At 41.0% G+C, this 20,814-nt stretch overlaps 1 protein-coding gene across 1 annotated transcript in view; it reads left to right on the top strand.

The window, feature by feature from the left end:
• The window catches only part of GPM6A (glycoprotein M6A), a 99,923-nt gene that overhangs the window by 35,774 nt on the left and 43,335 nt on the right, over positions 1–20,814 (top strand). Inside the window, exon 2 of the mRNA XM_054202918.1 lies at positions 19,607–19,799. Coding sequence (XP_054058893.1) covers positions 19,607–19,799 — 193 coding nt within the window. The remainder of the gene's footprint in view (positions 1–19,606; positions 19,800–20,814) is intronic.

The raw sequence follows: 20,814 nt of genomic DNA, 5'->3' as shown, positions 1-20,814 counted from the left end.
TTGGCTTTTTTTCTTCGCTTATCTCTCCAAGAAGAACTTCCCTTCAATGGGCACGTCATTCTCATGAAGCTATACAATTACTTATATCGTGCAAATTGCTTTTTACTAGATATGAGCCATTTTTCCATGCCTCAGAGTCCAAACGCAGGCCAACTTCCAAAAAAAGCCAGTTGTGAGTCTGCTGATTGTAGTAACGGGTGTCTGGAGGCCACTTGGTGTGGGTGTAGGTGACGTTGGGCCACCTTCCATCGGTATCTCTTTGAACAGCAGGATTGGAATTCTCTGGTTTCAGGAACGGGGTTCTTTCTCCTTTTGCACGCATCCTCCCTCCTCTGAGTCTCTTTTTACAAACATGTATGAACAAAGTTATTTTTATATTCTGAATTCACAGCCTTTAAGTGTTTAAAAAGTTGGTCTGTTGTGTTGCAGTAGAAGCGTTTGTAATCTCAAAAATTACTAGCAGATGATGCCTTAAAACAGGAAGAATAGAGTCTAAGTGTCCGTTTTGCCTGCATCGCCTTGGATCTTGTGTCACCTGATTTCTTGGTTTACTCAAGGACTCCTCCAGTTTCTGCTTTGGCTGCTGAAATCCTCTTCAGAGGTCTATGGAAATAGTATGAGATTTTGGCTTCACGCCAAGTCCACTGGTAGGGGCATGAATTTTCAGATTTCCAAGTCTGATGAATAAATTTTGGTAGTGTTTCCCATGCAGAAAAGCACGGGAAAATAATATTTTATTATTTTTTTTTAGTTACAGATCTTTGGCTATGTAAACATTCTCTTGGGGTGTAATGCTGAAACAAGAATAGGCAAAGGCATATGAGAAATTCTGTAACTTTAAAAGAAAGATGTTGCCTCCAGCTTCTGTATGTGTCTGTGTGCTGAGCGTGGAAGGTAGTCAGTAGTGTCTGCTTGGAGTCTTTTGGGTGTTATATTTAAGATAGTCTTGGAGCGTTGCTGGTACTCTAAATATTTACCCTTTAATATAGTCAGTAAATGCCCAGCTGCCTCCCTGACCACGCGTCCTGTGCCAACACCGAGATTTTCCCACCAGGAGTTGTCTAGTTACTCAAAAAGCGACTCTACTTGCAGAATTCGGCGGGCGTTGGGAGCTGCACAGGGGAACCATTTACTGCAGATTGATTTTTATTTTTTTTCCCATTGTCTTTTTGGATGAATTCTGCTAGGCCGGGAAGCAGATGAAATCCCTGGAGGCAGCTGTGTTCTTCTTCCCTGTGCTAGAGGCTGTAACCCAGCCTGATTACAATTAATCCGTGATTGAAAAGCAATTGGCAAAACCCTTTCTGAGACTGCATGTAACGTACTGATACGCTCCCTGCATTAAAACGGAATTGAATATCAGATTCTATTTCTTGTGAGAGCGCAGTGGAGCAACTAACAGTGATCTGAGCATAATTTTGAAGATTCCCCCTGATATTTATCTGCAGCCTGTGGAATTGGAGTCAATTAGAGTTGTTGCAATAGCAGTTAGAGCGCTTTTCACAGTGCTCCCTGCTGCGGTTGGCCTGCAGCGTACGCGGCGCTGAAATCTTCACGTAGGGAAGAGATCATTGGCTTTGGAGAGAGCATTCGTGCCGCCTTCTGCACTCGGGCACGGTTAGATTTGGCTGCACGTACTGAAAAAGACCAAAAGATTTGCCCTTAGTAAACTAGGGAAACGGCATTATAAATCCATACCAACAGTGTAATCAGTAAAGTAGGGATAATTCAAATATTTTTATCATGACATTTTATGGACAAGTTGGTTGCAGTTCACGCAAGTTTCATACGTCTTAGCAAACAGGGAAATTTGTAACTTTCCCTGTTGGATAATATCCTGTTTAGAAAATGGAAATTCTCAAACCAACCTTGTTTCACAAAATTAAATAGAAAACTTGCGTCGTGGTTTGTGTTGTCTTCGGTGACATCTGGTTGCAAGCTCCCATCAAAACGTGAATGCCACTAACTTGCATTTTTTTCTCTTATGCGTAGTTAAGCAGTTAATCTTCAGCTTGTTGCTATGCTTTCGGTGTTGTTGGCATCTAATCCGAATAGCTAGAGTTCAGCTAAAATTCAATGTTTTAGTCTATTTCGTTTCACAGGCATTGAGGATTTGGTCTGCAAAACAGCTCTCTTCAGATCCTTGAGTTACCGGAACAGCCCTACAGGATGTTTAGGGCCCTCGGTTGTTTCTTCTGTGTTGTGCATTCAGAAAACCATAGGTCTAGGTTAGAAGGGACCTTTCAGATCATCAAGTCCAACCATCAACCTAACACTGACAAAACCCCCACTACCCCGTGTCCCTCAGCACCACGTCTGCCCGGCTTTTGCATACCTCCAGGGATGGCGACTCCACCACTGCCCTGGGCAGCCTCTTCCAATGCTTGACAACCCTTTCCATGGAGAAATTATTCCTAATATCCAGCCTAAACCTTACTTCAGGGAGTAGAAGAGTTAACTGGAGAAGAGTTAGTCCACATACAGAAAAAGCTTGTCTTGGGTGCAGCTACTACATGTTAATTACAAATGAAAAGTTTGGTGCTCTTCAAGTACGTGCAGGCAGAACGCGTGGTGCAAGAGGCAAAGTCGCAAGGTTATCTTAATCTTGATGCCTTGTTTCGAAGTCATTAGAGAAAACCAGCAATAGTTAATTACCTGATAAACCAAAGTCTGTCCCTGTCTTGTTTTCTCACTGTCTTAAAATACAAGGGGCATGAGTTGGGCACTCCGCATGCGACTTCTCTATCCTGAAACAGCTGAAGTTTTGAAATCGCAGTCTCTTTTATAAATTGTTAGTTCACTCGTCTTTATCAAAAGCTTTCTCTATGTATATTTTATTTTAATTTTGGATTTATTTAAATCTCCTTTAATATAAAAATAATTTAAAAAGAAAAATAGCTTAAATTCAGACATCCATTTGAAAATACTAAAATATTAAAAAAACCCAAACAAACAAACAACAAAAGAATTAAAAAAAAAAAAGATCTGTGAAAATCGTAATTTCCCTTCCAACAGATTGGTTTTAATGAACAACATTTTCTGGCATGGTTGGGGTGTGGGGGGGTGAAAGCATTGCTCAAAACACCTCTTCAGGTAGTCAAAATTCCTTCTGGCCAGACTGTACAGCCCTGGGCAGCTCCTCCACTACCTCAAAAAGATGCCTCGTGGCAGGCAAAATACATGGATTCTCTAGTGCCAGTTTGCAGGGATGGCATTAGGCCACAAGAGTTCTCCGGCTGCTTTTTTTAAAAAAACAGGGTTTAGCCTAAATTAATTAATATAAATCCTTATCCGTAAGTATGGTATGGATACGGTATAGATACACATCTTTTATGTTAACAGTTATTTTTTTTCTTCAAATGTGTTTGTCTTTGTTTCGAATTTTTTTTTTTTTTTGTCTCAAAGCTTTCTGTCTGTTGACCTTTTTAGCTTTTGTATTTTTTGTTATTTCCCAGGAGGAAAATATATCACTCTTAGCGCAGTGTTACGATAAAGAGACCGTGCAGGAGCTCAGTAAGACTTCCTGAGACCATGACCTTTTTTAAACACTAAAAGGCTTACTTCTGGAGATAACTGTGCTAACCTAATTAAATTAGTGCACAAAGGCTGCTATGGATTAATTTTGACAGCTTCAAGTTTTAAAAAAAATGGTTCACAACTATGTGATTTTAATTTCAGTGTAAAAATGTGCGCGTTTTCCTCTCCTCTAATAAAAAAAAAAAAGAAGAAGAAACAAAAAGAAAAAAATAAGTTTTTTAATAAATTTATACATAATGGTAAACTGCCTTATCAAGCAGGAGTTAATGCTATTCATTTCATGTTTACTGAATTAGCACGGAGACTTATAAATTGAAGATAATAAAATGAAAACAAATTTAATATTCACCAAGTAGTATTGGACCGTAGTCACCATGGGACTTATAAGACCAACGTTAAGTAAAAATCACTGCTGTAAGAAAGACAAATGTCTGTTATTTATATGGTAATAACAACAACGTAGCCGTTGTTCGCTGCCTGTAGTGACCTCACTTTAAATCGCCCGTATGTTTGATAATATATTACATTAGAAAGCTTTTAAACTCAAATCTCTTGAGAGTATGAGAAAAAGCATCTGTACGTCAAAGGCAGACTAGCCCACTACCTGGAAATTTTCTTTGGTCAACCGTAATAAAATAAGCACAAGTCTTTTAAATACGGAAAATCCAATATAAATCTTACATATTATCAATAGAATTTAAAAGACACTGTTGTCATGCCAAACTCCTAATACTTTTGTGAATTTCTCTTTTGAACTTGTTTGATTGTATCTATGGTTTCTTTCTAAATCTGATACATCGGCTTCTTGATTTTTTGCTTTGTTTTGTTTGATTTCTTTTTCTGGAACTGCTGCAGTGAAATAATTTACAAGGGGTTGGGTATTTCTGGCTGTGAAATGTGAGATTAGAGAGCATCCCATAACTGTGAAGAACTGCAGAGCTCTCCCGCTGTAGAGCAAACCAGCAGAGCGGGAGAGAGACGCGATAAATGCGAGCTGGTCGTCACGGATCGTGCCTCCTGGGCAATGCTTTCTTATCGCAGGATTGGCCTGAACTTTTTCTCGTTCGTGTATAATGTTTCCTTTCCTTGGTACTTGGAATTTGGGAAAAAAGAATAATAAATTAAACTAAAGCCAACATTAAACAAACTCAACTACTACAGCCTTTTCCCACTTAAAAATTAGAGAAGGGCACTGGAAGATTCTGCTGGTGGAGGAGGAAAGTGGATCTACTCAGGCTATCGGTACGCTCCTAAATTTCATGCAGTCTTCTAATTTCATGTTTCGAGCAAATCGCCTGTAGGTGTGCGTCATTCTGAATAATTTGAAATCCGTAAATTAATACTTGATTTCTTTCTCAAAAGCTGTTCAACTGTAAGTTACAGTCTTAATGCAATTTTAGGCAAGGAGTAGGTTGCATAGGAGGTATATTGGCTTCTTGTAGTTGGTCTTGCCTGACTTCATAATCCATGATTAAAAAAATATATTTGTAGGTGTGACTATTAGGATAAAAATGTTAAATGGCAGCTTTACTTCTGTTTTTTAGCATGTTTCCCACTTTTTATTACCTTTGCTCTTTCATAGACTTATTTTTTTTCTGTCTGAAAAGTAGTTCCCTAACCTTACATTTCTGGGAGGAAGAAAAAGCCTGTGATGCATAATAATTGTATTTCATGTTCTGTGCTCTTGAAGAACTCTTCGCAGTGTTACCTCTTACCTCGTCACCCTTCAATTTATCTTAGCTGGGAAAATAAGCCTTGCTTCTAGCTCAAAAGGTTCAAGAAAGCACAGGATTAGTAGAACATTCTAATTCCGTGCAGCAATCAGCGTTCCAAAAAATTATTTATTTTTTTTTTCATTGAAGCATGACTTAGTGGCAAAAGAAACTACAAAAGGGGAAGGGGGCAGAAAATGTAAGTAGAAAAGACATTAAGATTTAGAAGTGGCTTTCAGCATCCTTATCTAGATTGAGTTTTGATGAAACTATAAACTTCAATGAAAATAATTGTGCCTAAGTACCTTGCAGATGAACCTTTGTGAAACTAGAAAGAAAACAGTCTTTCATGGCAAAGCAGCAGTTGAGTGATTTCAGAGTCTGTGTTCTTGAAATGGAATTTTCTTGTCTGCCTCTCATATATCAGTTGTAAATGTCTTCTAGTATTTTAATATACAAGAATAAATGATTTTTCCCCTTTCTGTAGAGAGTGAAAATGAAATGCATGCTTAATGCAGATTGATCTTTCACTGGATTCTAATCTGTCTGGTTGAGAGTCATTCTCCTTGATACAGTTATTCATTCCTTTACTCTAAAAATTGTCACTTCACTGAATACTTGCTGAGATTTCCGTTCCTGCTGGAGTCAGGAGTAAACGCTGTTTAACTCTGGGGGGAGATGGCTTGGGTTTTGAATAGATGGTCGTCTTGAAGCCAATAGAACGTGGCCACTACAGATGTTTCTGTTCAAAACAAATATATAACTTGAGGTCTTGGTAGAATGAAAGTTAATGACTCGGTTCCCGTAAAAAACACCAAAAATCAGTTTGGTGTCATTGAGATTATTAGTTTTAGGCTTGAGAAAATATGTAACATACTGGTCGACAGAGACTTTGCGTACGACCTGTATCTTTAAATTTATTATCAACGAAAAAAGTGTATGTGTAAATTTTCACTGAGTGGTACCTTTAAATTGTTTATCCTAAGTTCATTAACAAACACTTCCATTTCTGTTTTATTTATATCTGCAAAACTGCTTATTGATAGATTTATAGGTTGGTTTTTTTAAATGGGATTAAGGGGCTAATTACTGTATCATCATAGAATGAATCATAGAATGGTTTGGGTTGGAAGGACCTTCAGGATCATCTAGTTCCAACCAACCCCCTGCCCTGGGCAGGGACGCCAGTATAGAGAAGTCTAAATAAGACATTTTAAAGCGTTACACATAGTTACATATATATTTTGGAAAACATACACGATGGCATTCATTAGTTTCGCAGAACAGTCTTCCTCAGAACTAGTCTTGACTGGGTTATTCAGGTCATCCTGAAGGATAACCACTGTCTGCCCCATCATCATCTATTTCTTCACCTACTTTTCTTTCTGAGGTGTTGAAGTGACAGTCATATATAAAGTTACCTAATGCTTCTGTTAAAAGATTATGGTTTTATTTCCAGATGGAAATATCCAGAATATTCAAAATTTCAGACTGAAGCTTTCTATAATTCCCTCTTCTGCTGCTTTGGCTGAAGTTATTCTCCCCTTTTGGGTAACAAACGCATACGACAACCTGTGCGCGTGGGTTTTGTTGGGGAGTCTCTCAGTGCCTTGGAGACGGTGGTGGAATTGGATAGAAGAAGGATGGGGAGAGAAGCGGGAGCCCAGGCCGTGTTCCCACGGCGCATCCCCCAGAGCGATGAGCTTGCTCTCGCCCCGCTTTGAAGAGAAGGAGCAAGATTTTCTGCTTTGGTTGTTTCTCAGGCAAATAGGTGTTCAAGGGAATAAGAGTGGCCAGGATGAAGCCAGCCTGAGGGTAAAGGGAGCAGATGTTGTCGAAGAGAGGCTTTGGAGATAAAAGTGATGCAAAACAGGAGGACGTGGGATCAGAAGTTGCGTACGGCGTGGAATAAAGAGCAAGGGCTATGTAATGCCAAGTAAAAGAAAGTTCAAATGGCTACTACATCCAAGAACCCCTGATTTTTGAGTTCTAGAATTCCACTGCTATGAGCTGAGAGCTGTACAACTCCCCCACCCGACCCGCTTCGGTAGCGGAAAGATTTGTAAGGCAAAAGAGATCATTTAAGGCAGCTGAGTATTTGGTATTTTATTCGTACGCTTCTTGCCAGCACGTCCTGCACACCTGCTGGAAAATCTCCCGAGATCGAAGTATTCACAACTTACCTCTAATTGTATTTTTTGCCATTTCTGAGTGTGGAGCACACACAACTGGAACGGGCAACAGTAAAGTGTCTCTTGATTATATAAAGAGCTATATAAACATAAGTATTCTGAGAAATCATATTAGTGTTATTCTGAGGACCAAACTAAAAAGTCACTTTACAAATAACCTGGTTTTGTCCCTATTCCATTGCCTGAAAAGAGAAGGGTGCTGCCTTCTCTAAAATCAGGAGGTTTAAAACCGTAAATGCCTTTTAAATATGTAAGAGGTTTGTAGAACATTCCAATGAAGCAGATGAGTGCGCAGAAGATTCACGGCGGAATGTTCTCTGAGTTTGCAAGATTTTGGATAACGCACTAAAAAAAAGAAAAAAAAAAAAAAAAAAGACGTGGCTCCAAGCCCGGTGTCACTCAGTCTGTTGGTGAATGAGAAAAAATTACTGCAGAGCTCCGCTTCAGTACGTGCCTCATAGTAGTTTTCCATCTGGGAGAAACAGCTGGGTCCAAGGCTGAGGAGAAGGACTGAGGGGTTGACGCCGTGAACCCTGGGTGGGGGGGATGGAAAGGATGCCGCTTTTCTAGTTTTATGATCCACGGCATTGCCACTTGCTTTATAACGAGAGTGCTAAATGTTGCCTAGAATTAGTGCTCTTACAAACTCTTATTGTCTCCAGCAGATCAAAACCATGATTGCAAATATCTATAATAGTTTCAATGATCGTCTATGCATTATTGATACATATAACGTGTCTATAACCTATTTGGTATTAATAATGATTTTTCAATTAGTCTAAAGTACAAACCTTAGATACATGATATAGAAATTTGTGTACAAAGATGTACACCACTTGAATCAATTGACCAAATCCGTCTTTATTTGTATGACATCTGTGCAGCTAGCTTGTTTCGTTCCTGTCCCTTTGGCTTTCGCTTGATTTTGAAGCTGACAAATGTTGTCTGGGTTAAATCAACCAGCGGGATTTTTTTAAGGTTACAAAGATTGACTGTGTTATGCCTGGCTGATTAGTGTTTCAGGCAGCGACTGCTCCGTGTCAGTAACTTTAATACTTATTAACTGCTAGATTAAGATTTGTCTCGTTAAACAGCAATAAACCTAATGTACTGAGGAGTCTGTACGGTAGTACAGCTCATCACAGCGCAGTTTTCTGTGCGTTGTCACAGCCATCAACGTCCCACAAGTCGGAGTGTTCGTTTGTGTTCCTACTTTCTCTTAAAGGTGTGAATGTGTAGGTTTTTATGTATATACATAAAATATTTTAATTGGCTCCTTAGCTGGAAAAGTGGCATTGGTTTCCATTGCAAGCTATAAAAATACCTGTAAAAAAGAGAGAATCTTCTCAAGCACGTGCAGATCCCCCTCCCAAGGTTTTCACTTAATAATCTGTTCTGCCCTCACCAGAAGCTTTACCCTCTTGGGCACAGATAAACAAAACCAGCGCGGACGCTTATAAAAATTGCACGTGTAAAGTTTTTATATGAACGTGAAGCAGTGAAGGTGTGATGTGTTCTGGTGTAAAATAGGGTAAGAAAAGTCCGAGCCAGATTGCGTCCGCTTTTAGAATTGATCCTTACCTGGCCCAGCCAGGTCGGGTCTGATCCTAACCCGGTTTTGCAGCTACTACAACGCGACCGTCCAACAGTTTAAGCTTAAGGATGGTGGCAAAGATGCGGGGGCTGTCAGGGACAAAAGGGCAAGGAGATGGGAAATGTTTTCTAAGGGGCTTGACACACCAAGTAGTAAAAAAGTTTAAGAAAAGAAAGATAGTGGCCTAAAAACATCCCTAAACTACTGCTGCTTGCTCTCAGTTGTACTAGTGGAAGTTAAATCTTTTCATAGATGTTTACCCAAGAAAACAATGAATTCAGGTGTAGGGTGAGGCTGTACAATTTGGAAATAATTGTAGCATGATGTCACCTAGTTCTGGCTCTCTGCCCCTTCTTCCGTGTATCGTATTGACGTTACGGTGTTAATTTGATTTTAAGTTGAGGAGACAAGCCACGTGTTTGCAGTCAAGCACAGGCTCAACACCTTACTAAAAGGAGCCTTGTGTAGGTACCTAAATAGTAACTGAGCCAATTTCTTTGACAAGCTGCAAGATGTGCAGCCAGGAGCTTTCGCTTAAATTAGGTCTTTGTTAGAATTACAATTGGCAGGGCTGGGAAAGGTGACACTGATGCCTTAAAGGAAGCATACAGCATACAGGATGATCATTTACCTGTCCATCAAAGAAGAAGAAGAAAATAAAGTGATGGGGGGAAAAAAGGCTAGTTTCCTGTCTGATTGGCAAAGAGAATGAAGCGTTTTGCTTTAAAAATGTAGTTCCAGTCAATCCAAGATAGCTTCTCAGGCTCTTCTTGGTGGTGCCCGGTGACAGGACAAGGGGCAATGGGCGCAAACTTGACCATAGGAAGTTCCACCTAAAAGTGAGGAGGAACTTCTTTGCTGTGAGGGTGGCAGAGCCCTGGCACAGGCTGCCCAGAGAGGTGCGGGAGTCTCCGTCTCTGGAGACATCCCAAACCCACCTGGACGCGTTCCTGTGCCACCTGCTCTGGGTGACCCTGCTCTGGCAGGGCTGGGACTGGGTGATCTCCAGAGGTCCCTTCCAGCCCCAGCCATTCTGTGATTCCCTGTGTTGTTGAGAGTTACGGAGTAAGAAAGAGATGTGGAGTAACTCTTTGGGATGTTGTGCAGCCTCTGCCAAAGTTTGGAATGTACCTTCACTATGAGAATTCTAGATCTTTGATCATGATGAGACTTTACTGCTAAGCCACTGATTCTGTGCTCTCACGATAGCTCAGGTCAGCATTCTGCTGAAAGGTACCACCCAGGTGGATTGCTTCACAGCGCTCCTCTGGTGAGGGGTGACATCCAGCAATGCTCATCATTCGTTAGAAAGTTATCCAGGTTCAACAAATGCTTCAGCAGAATTCTTTGGTGCAACAGAGGAAGTCAACAAGCTCTTTGATCCTTGATAAAAGAGCACAGTCCAGTGTGAACAGAATATGAGTTTTTGTACTCCCACCATTGGGTGATGCTGAGGTACGACCGATGAAAGACGGGGTGAAATTATTGTATCTGCTGCTTAATTCAGATTCGATTTTTTTAGATATATTCAACAGATAAATTCTTCATTCATTCTGGTCCAGGCTGGACATTATAAAAGCCGTACATAGAACGTACATTTGTCTATATCCAGCTGCGTTTCAGTTACCCAGGAAAAGGGGTTGTAGGTAGCCCTTGGTTGTTTTATTTTTTTCCCCAGGTTTCAGTGTGCTTAAGAAGGATGGAAGAAAAGAAGCGCGTTTGTTATCTATGGGATTAATAACTACATGCGTCTGGCCCTGATTCTAGGAGAAGGAGAGGACTTCCTCACCCTTGCTGGCTTAAGTTTCATGCTATGGGCTTTGATGAGAACTAAAACCATGTTTATTTATCTGTGTCTTTAAAATTAGTCGAGAACTTATTATAATATAATTCAGCAAATATATATAAAATACTGCGGCTTTGGAAGTTTATTATGCCAGGTGATGGTCACACAGGAATTATAGTTCACTCTGCCAGCTGGATTTGCTAAATATAGTTGTTTGAGGAGCTCGGTGTTATTCTGTTGCAGGCTTCTTGGAAATAATATTTCTTTTCTTTGACTAAGTGGCATATTTCATATTACTACCACTGTGTATTAAAACTCTGAATTATTTGGAACCCATTTAAGCCATCCATTTGAGATTTAATTACCTGGAATGTAACTCACAAAATGCGTTCAATGCGTATGACGAAAATGCAAATCTAAATTATATTTCTGATATAGAAGGTACCGTGATGGATTGTTATTGATCTTGCTGAATCTAGTTTTTTCTCTAGTGAATGCATTCTTTTAAACGTTAGAATTTGAACTGGGGCAGTTCTGGATGAAATTATAGCTAATTTATAAGCAGCATAGAAAAATTACAAATTCTGTTGCCCTTGCTCAGGCTTAATTGTGATTGTAATCCATTACTTGGAAGAAGAGAGTATCAACATGAGTAAGGGAAGGGGATTTTGTGTCATGTACTGTACTTTATTACGATGCCATGTAATCTACAGATCCCCTTACATGAACAGAAAGAACTTTACAATTTGTATATGCACTAAGAATAAAAAGGTGTTCGTAAATGAATTTTAAAGCAGGTCTTTGAAGGTTATAGTAGTTTTCCCATTGAAAAAAAAAAAAAGGCTTTACCATGCAATTTTCTATTTTAACAAATATTGTTGCTGCTACAAGGAGGTTTTGCAAACTTAAAAAAAAATAATCTTGCATTCCATGAGACATTTGAATTCACATTGGGCTACTGACCTAAGCTGGTCTTATAATTCTAAATTTTCTAACTAAAATTTCTCAGAGAATTGACTTGAGTTAGTTTAGAAAAAGGCTTTTCACAACAATGTATCTGTAAGTCTGTACTTTCCTAGTACAAGTGCAGAATAATTTTATGTCGATACAGGGTAGAGTAAATAGGCAGCTGATTATTTTAATTTTATTTCTGTGAGCCTACTAAGAAAAAAGTGCTATTTAGAAGGGAGCTGAACTAAGCCAGATGGCTTACTTCTTGACCAGCCAAATCTTAAAAGTGCCCAATGTTGGGGAATCCACTACTTCCCTGGGGAGATTATTCCCCGGGGAGATTATTCCAAGGGCCGACTGTTCTCGTTGTGAAAAATTGTCCTCTTGTGTCCAATAAGAATCTCCACAGGACTGACTTGTACCCATGACACCTCGTCTTTTCCATGTGACTCCGTGAAAAAAGGGAGTCTCCACCTTCTTTGTAGCCACGCTTGAAATACTGGAACATGGCAATAAGGTCTCCCCTAAGCTTTCGTCTTTTCTCAGGGCTGAACAAACCCAGTTCTCTCAGCCTTTCGTCATATGGCAGGCTTCCCAGTCCTTGGATCATCTCGGTGGCCCTTCTCTGGACCCTCTCCAGCCTCTCCACATCTTTCTTGTATAGCAGGGACCAAAACTGAGCACAGCATTCCAGGTGTGGCCCGACCAGCGCTGAGCAGTGGGATAATGACTTTATCTCTGCTGGTGATGCCCTTGTCGATGCAACCCAGCACCCCGTTGGCTTTCTTTGCCCCACCAGCACACTGTTCACTCGCATTGAGCTTGTCGTCCACCAGGACCCCCAGCTCCCCTTCCGCAGAGCTGCTCACCAGCTGGGTACATCCCAGCCTGTGCTGCACTCCTGGATTATGTTTCCCCAGGTGCAAGACCTTACTCTTGTCCTTGTTAGCCCACTCTTCCAGCCTCTCCAGGTCTTGCTACAGGGTGGCTCTGCCTTCTGAAATGTCCACTTCCCCACTCGGTTTGGTGTCATCAGCAACCTTCATCAGGGTACGCTTGATCCCATCATCCAGATCACTTATGAAGATATTAAACAGCGTTGGGTCCATCGTTGATCCCCGGGGGACCCCAGTTGTGACAGGTTGCCAGTTTGAGAAGGAGCTATTGACCACCACCCTCGATCAGCCAGTTCCCACCCACCGCATACACCACTTGTCTACACCCAATGCATCAGTTGTCCTACCCAGGGCACATAGGTGGTTTCTGGGAATTTTTTAATGCAAGATGATATCAAGGCAGCCATCTGAGGAAGGGATGGGTTAGTGGAAGTTGCCTTCAAGATCCAGTATAACCCCCCTGCTTAAAGCTGACATTTTGGCCAGTGGGATTCTTCCTAGCCAACATGCATTGCAGTAATTGTGAGAATGCACAATGTTAGGTATTTCAATTTATTTCAAGAAATTCTGCACCTAAATAAGCAAAAGTCTTTTTACGATTCCTCTTATCCTTGGTCCCATATTGAGTGCAGCAACTGATGCGATTATTTACTGCAAACGTTAGCTGCAGGATGACTGTAAAGGCCCGAAGAATAACATTTTGATTTTCAGTATTAGCTGATTTCTGATTAGCTAACAACCAGTCACACTAAGACAACAAGTCAAAGTAGATCCAGTAATGATACAGAATTTAATCTGTAAGAAGATACCTGCATATTTGTTTCGTATTTTCTTGCGATTAATTGGCCATTTTCCTGAAAATCCTTTTGAGATTTTCTGTGGGCGTTATTCTCGCTGCTCTTCATATCATGTTGCTGATAACAGTTTAATCAAATTACTCTGTTAGTTAGTTATTTATTTTTCCACTGTAGTCTTAGCAGCCAGGATCTCAGAATAAATTTTGCAGTAGAAGTAATTTTTTGTTGCTTAATAGGTAATTCTGCAATCGTAAACATTCTCATAGAGAGCTAATTTAAAGGAGAAGTCCTCTCCTGAACAAGAGTAAGAAAGGTGCTTTAGTTGTTAGTGTTTGAAACAGCAAGGAGATGAAGTTTTCTTCTGATTTCCAGTAGATCTTGTATAAGGGTAGAGGGTAGGAGCAGAGTGGGATGTGTCCCATGGATGACCCTGGGACACAGTTAGAGGACAACCATGTGGGAAGGGTTTGCAGCACATCTGGAACAGGTTGTCCAGATCAGAGTACAAGGATGTTCTTTGCTGATTAATTCCCAAATGTTGCTTCCCCTGATTTGCAGCTTTGTTAAACTACTTCTCAAATATCTTGTCCGTCTTCTGTACTTAGCGGCCTTCCAGTCCCTGAAGGGGCTCCAGGAAAGCTGGGGAGGGACTCTGGAGCAGGGAGGGGAGCCGTGGGACGAGGGGGAAGGGTTTTCCACTGACAGAGGGGAGACTGAGATGAGATCTGAGGCAGAAATTCTTGGCTGTGAGGGCGGTGAGCCCCTGGCCCAGGGTGCCCAGAGAAGCTGTGGCTGCCCCATCCCTGGAGGGGTTCAAGGCCAGGTTGGACGGGGCTTGGAGCAACCTGGGCTGGTGGGAGGTGTCCCTGCCCAGGGCAGGGGGTGGCACTGGGGGGGCTTTAAGGTCCCTTCCCACCCAAACCATCCTGATTCTACTTGGGACAATATCAAGGCAGCCGGATTGCTTCTGCCTGTTGCTCTGCTGTGATCCCTTGGAGAACAGTTCAGATCAGGAAGTCGTGCCATGTGTTCTATAATTTGGGGTTTTTCTGGTACTAGGTCTAGGTAAAATGCATTCCTTTTTGTTCAGTACTATGTGTTTTGATGGGTATATGTATCAATTAAAATATTGCATAAGAGTAGCTTGACTTTGTGACGTTCAGGCTAGCTTAATAAAACTCAGAACTAAATCTGCGTGTTTCGTGACGGTCTGTGAAACTGTATTTGAGTTGATTGGCCGTGAAAACTGTGTAACAAGTGGTACAAATTTAGATGTGAAAAACCGCGTGCCTAGCCAGGCGTGGAAGGCAGGAAAGATTTTCTCCTTTTGTTTTCCATTTCAAGTTTCTGTAGTTCTGTTGCATTTTTCCTGGGCTCTGCTGTCCTGGCTCCTAATATTAGATAGAAAAATTGTTAAGAAAAATAAGTAAGTTAAGAAAAAAATATAATTAAAATGTTGTATAATCTTCGGAGGCGCTTCTTCACATTATCTGTGGTTAATCAGTAATGCATTGGAGATGCAGTTATCTGGGTTTAATCATCCTAGATGTTCTAGCTGAAAATGCATTGTAAACGAGGAAAAAAGAAAAAGGAGAAAATCCTTTTGTATTCTCTATGTTTTATTTTTTATGTATTTTTTTTTTTTGTATTTATTTTCTCCATGTTAATTTTTCCATAGGAATCTGGGGTGGATGGGTTTTCTTAACGGTTTACGTAAAAGGCAGTAGCGTAATTGCATTCTGAAACTGGTTTTGATATATTTGGTTTAAACTTCACTTCCACGGACTTATGTGGCAAGAGATCTAGATCCTGAATCCCTTTTTTTTTTTTTAATTTATTTATTATTTTTTAGAATGCACTAGCCAGAAATGGATTGTGCGTTTTATTTCTCAGTTGTATGTCCTGACCCGCACTGAGGAGAAAGGGTTCCTGTATCGCTAAGACGCAAACACGGAGCTGATGGTGGTGCAGTTTGGGTGGATCATGAGCACGTAAATCACAAGGACAATTTCTGCTTCTGCCCAAGACCTGAATCTTCTGCCTTCTTCACGTAGAGAAAGAGATCGTATAAACAGACGTGGTCAACGTATGTTTGGCTGGTGCACTTGGAGGCTTTTGAAAAACTGGACTTTTGGAGTTTTGTTTTATCCATGTAAAATGAAATTCCTTGCCTTTTCATCTTCTATGTATTTCATTGTTAGATTTTCTCAGTGGAATGATTTACAATACAATTAAATAAAAGAACGGTGCAGTCCTTCATGTTGAAAGCTCCAAAGAAGAATGGCGTTTTGGATTACTTCCCGTGGTTTATGTCCCAGCAGATCTAGATTTTTCCCTGGGGGAAAACATTGGTGAACGTCAGCAAAAAAAGAGCGTCAAATCTGAATTCTGTTGCACAAGGTTATTGTGCAGAGTGAACTGTTTGAAAAATACCGAAACCTGTATTTGCAGATGAAAGCAAAGATCAGAGGAGCATTTTTTATCTTTCCTGGTGGTGATTTCTGTGGCTGTGGGTTGGGAGCGGGGGACGCCTGCCTGTCTCACATCCCCTACCCGCGGTTCAATACCATTGGGCAAGTTAAAATCGCATTTCTGTTCTTCTCTTATTAAACAGCTATTTTCACATTCTGAACAGCTGAAAAGAAAAGAATCGGAGCAAATGTTACCTACAGCACATCACCCTCTGTGGGGTATGAGGGATGTGGGGGACCCATTTAAAAATCTTTGTCCTGATCCCCTGTTTTCTTTAGTTTTGAGTTGATTTGACGACACTGAAAACTCCAGTTACTCATGAAATAGTGAGAAAGGTAAGAGGCCTGTGGAAGAGCTGAATAAATGAGCGCAGCCTTGAGAATACCCGATCATTTGAAAATTTTGTGTGGTTGGAGGAATTATCTTTTTCCCATAATTTTTCTCCGGGTGAAAAAGTCTTGACTTGGTAAAATATAGTACTATGAAAAGCTTCCCTGAAAGGCTTATAAGCATGAGCAGTTTTAGTGTGAGAGAGGAATAGAAGCAATTTTTCTTCACAAATCATAAATCCGTTTCGATTATTTTTCAAATTTTGAAAAAATTGTGTGTGGGGGGGAGAAGAGGAGTGTTTTGTTTTTTTTTTTCTGATGCAATTTTTCATTGGATGGCACCTTATTTTATCGTATGTGACTTTACTGCGTTATGCCGGTTTTATTCTGTTGCGCTATTTTACTGTCTTGCACTATTTCACTATCACAAAGCGAAAGCAAAGTTCCTGCCCCTGGATTTTGGATGAATGGATTTTCTATATTGCCCAGTTTCACTCTAACGGAGCTAAAGCAAGGGTACCGCCCCTGCATTTTGGATGCCATGTGTGAGGTGGGGGGGTGCCGGGCTCCCGCGGGACCCGGTGGGCGAGGAGCAGCAGCCGCGGGAAGGGGGTCACAGTACCCACGCTGCTGAAACCCGCGCTCGCCCCGAGTGTGACCTCAGTGAAATTCACTCGAGTTCAGGCTATCGGCCATTTTTGTTCCCTGCTGCCATTTCTTTAACTCTCTCTCTGCCGCCTCCCTGCCCCAGGCTGCCACGATATTAAGAAACGCTCTCCCGACAGCCCCTGTGTCCCTGGAAATATTTAGGTCCGTCTTATATTTTTTCATCTCTGACTTCGCAGGCCCTCATACGTCACTCCCATTATCACTCCCCTCTTTTTGCTTTTTCGTATAATGCTGACAGGTGTACCCTCTTACTGGTTTCCTCAGGCTTTTTCTGCTGTTATTCCATGCCGAAAGTGGCAATGGGCTTTTTGTGATAAACTCTGGTATCGTGCAACCGTATATTTCCCTGCAGTCTTTGTTCAATATATATATATATATATATTTTCAATACATATTTCTTATTTATATGCATTTTAGACAATAGATTGCCTAGTGAAGGATCATTTGCTAGTATTTGTGTAGGCTTTTAACACTGAGGGTAATCTTAGAAAATAGAACTGAAGGAATTTTAAGGGATTTCCTCTATTTATCTGCATGCAGAATTATTAGTTACTCCAGAAGCATTTGTATATTTTCCCAGTCTGTTCCTAAAGCTTCCCGCTGATGGAAAGCCCACAGGCTGCTGGGGTATAGACGCCCGTAGTCCAGCAGTCCCTGAGGAAGACACCAAGTGGTGCCTGGAAGCTCCCTACCTTCAGCGCAGTGGGCTGGCATGGGTTGGGAGAAGGATGTGTCCTTCAACCAGTGGCGTGCGGGCTCAGAGAGGGGGGAAAAAGGTAAAATGCCGTTACCCAAGTATGGGCAGGGTGGAAGGTGACACCCACGCAGGGGCAGGAGGTGACACCCACGCAGGGGTGTGATGGCTGCTGGAGGTGGGTCACTCATACGGCGCGTTACTTGGTAAGACTTGGGCAGCAGTTTGAGTCTATAGAATCATGGAATCAGAACTCTATGGTTCTGTGCCTCGGTTGGAAGGGATCTTTCAGATCATCGAGTCCAACCATCAGCGTAACTCTGACAAAGACCATCACTAACCCATGTCACTAAGCACTATGTCTACGTTTGGTATTTTACAGTTGGCTCTGATGTAGTAATTGGTCCTTAAACAAAAGCAGTCTCCATCTTTCTTTCTGTTTTCATATAACTAGCATACATAGTTGGGACTTACCCCAACTTTTTGGAGTCTGTTTGTCTTGTACGTGTTTAGTATATTCATTTATATTGTTCTTACAGGAATTATCCATCAATTTACATACTGCCTTTTGTAGTACCTATATTTACAAAATATAAATGGAGGTTTCTATTTAGCTATAATGTGTTTATATTTGAAAATGGCTTAAACTGTTCCCTTCAGAGAATCTTGTGTATAGATAGCTGCTAAACGTATATATACATATGACATTCATATTTGTTCATTAAAAGCAGAAAATGAATGTTTGAACAAATTACTACTTTGGTTATCCAGGCTAAAGGAAATAAGAACTTACTAACTTAAAGAACAAAGTATGAAATCACATGTAGAGGCTACGTATGAGAAAAGTAGGCATATTTTCTTTAAAGAATGGCTTTTTTGTAGCTTTTTTTTTCTTTCTTTTAATATATCTTTGGCATTCCTGTCATTTAGCATAGCCTAAAGCTTTTGGAGCACGTTAAAATACATTGACTCACACGTGTTGGGTATCTTATAAGTAATTTTTAATTGGCTGTTGTCTTTATAAGTATTTAAAATGTATAACCCTTACATTGTTTTCTATCCAACTCCTTCGTGGCCTAAGCTGGTTATACTTAGGAGAAAATGAAGCTTCTGGCTGCTGAGTCAATGCATGTTTGCCTTCCCTCAGGCCGTGGCTCCTGCCTTCTCCGTCCTGCCCAAAGGCATCGGGAAGGGCTCTACAGGGTGGTCCTTACGGGAGCGGTGAGATTGGGGAGGGTCAGAGATGTTGCGTTCATGAAGCTACGTGACAAACCAGGCGAGGCAGTGCCAGGCACGTGAGCATCTTGCTGGGGACGGGGTTTGTGGTGGAACTGGGCACCGTGGCTGGACTAAAGACTGGCCGTGAATAACTCAAGAGCAGTTGCCCTCGCCTAAGAAACCTAAGATAAAATTCAACTTCTAGAATTGTTTCTGATTCTGTGCCTTTCTATTCGATATCTTCATTTATTCTTGTGAGGTATTTGAGTGATGCACAAAGAATTGGTGCTGTGGGCAGAAGCAATCCCGTTGTCAGCACTGTACAGATGAAAAAATGGAATAAACCTGTGGTGAGGGAAGGAATTGAACTAAATATCTTCTTTTTGTGGTTTTCCTATTATTGAGGATGCTCCTCAGTAATCGGACAGGTGAGCAACAGGAATTGTGAATATAACCTGGGATTGACTTTGTAACCTCTGAATGAAAACGTGAAACTGTACAAGGAATCAACTGTTTAATATTTCATGTTAATCAGATGTCATGTCTACATTTCATAGGCCAAGTCACAACTGAGAAGACCCAGAAGGTGAATTAACCTGTGTCCTTTCACTGATTTTTCTGACATTATGGGTTGTTATACTTGACCTAATCCCTCTTTGGCCTCCAGTCTTCAATTTTCAGAAGTGTTTCTCAAGAGTGAGAGCTTTCTTTATTCTTTCTTGATATAATACATTAACGCACAACTTTCTTTTCTTGTAGGGTGCTTCGAGTGTTGCATCAAATGCCTGGGAGGAATTCCCTACGCGTCTTTGATTGCCACCATCCTGCTGTATGCTGGGGTCGCGCTGTTCTGTGGGTGTGGACATGAAGCCCTTTCAGGAACCGTCAACATTCTGCAAACCTACTTTGAGATGACAAGAGCTGCAGGAGACGTTATTGATGTCTTTACCATGTAAGTTCCTGGTTTCTTTTAATTCTTTCATTTTAAAACTGCTGAAAAATTCTACGGGGCATATAAATTTGACTCAAGAAAATGTGTTGTAATGAAAATCATGGAGAGAACGATTTGGATAAGCTCAGCATACAAAGTTTTGACAGAGGTGATAATTTTACTATTTACAAGCAACTTTTAATACTCTTTAATATCCCACAATTATAATTTAATCTGTTACTAAACATCGCTTCATGTAATATTGATGAAACTGTTCCATGCATGCTTGCTTTTATCCTTTTTATCCTGTGATAATTTCTTTGCTAAAATGTGGGTTTTTTAAAAAGTAAAAATCTATACTCTACAGAGATAAAGCCGGAGTGTGTAACAAGTAACAGACTAGTTCTGGGAATAAATGCAGTAAAGACATAACTGAAGAGTTGTGCAGAAATGTCAGAACTCTGTTGCCTCCTGTTTTCCTAGAATTCATCTGTTTGGAAGGTTTCGTTCTTTACTACTCTTGAAAACCTATTTCTGGAAGGTCTTTGTTTTGTTCTTGGTTTTCTTAGGCATTTGAAATCCTAATTCTTATATGACTGATAATGGTCGTAACTAAAGCTGAAGAGTCCTATCCTCAAATTTCTAAGTCTGTTCTTTCATGAATGTTTCTTGGAAAAGTGAAGTGATTTCATCACCCACCAAAACGTTGACCTCTTATGATGGAGAAGAGAAGGCTCTGGGGAGACCTTATAGCAGCCTTTGGTACCTGAAGGAGGCCTGTAAGAAAGCTGGGGAGGGCCTGTTTGCAAGGGTATGTAGCGACAGGACGAGGGGCAATGGTTTAAACTAGAGCAGGGCAGGATTAGGTGAGACATGAGGAAGAAGTTCTTTCCACTGAGGGTGGTGAGACACTGGCCCAGGTTGCCCAGAGAGGGGGTGGAGGCCCCATCCCTGGAGACATCCAAGGCCAGGCTGGATGAGGCTCTGAGCAACCTGATCTAGTTGAAGATGTCCCTGCTGACTGCAGGGGGTTGGA

The sequence above is a fragment of the Rissa tridactyla genome, chromosome 5, assembly GCF_028500815.1.
Source record: "Rissa tridactyla isolate bRisTri1 chromosome 5, bRisTri1.patW.cur.20221130, whole genome shotgun sequence".
Lineage (NCBI taxonomy): Eukaryota > Metazoa > Chordata > Aves > Charadriiformes > Laridae > Rissa > Rissa tridactyla.
Note: the sequence above shows the minus strand (reverse complement) of the source record. Positions and strands in the feature narration are given on the sequence as shown.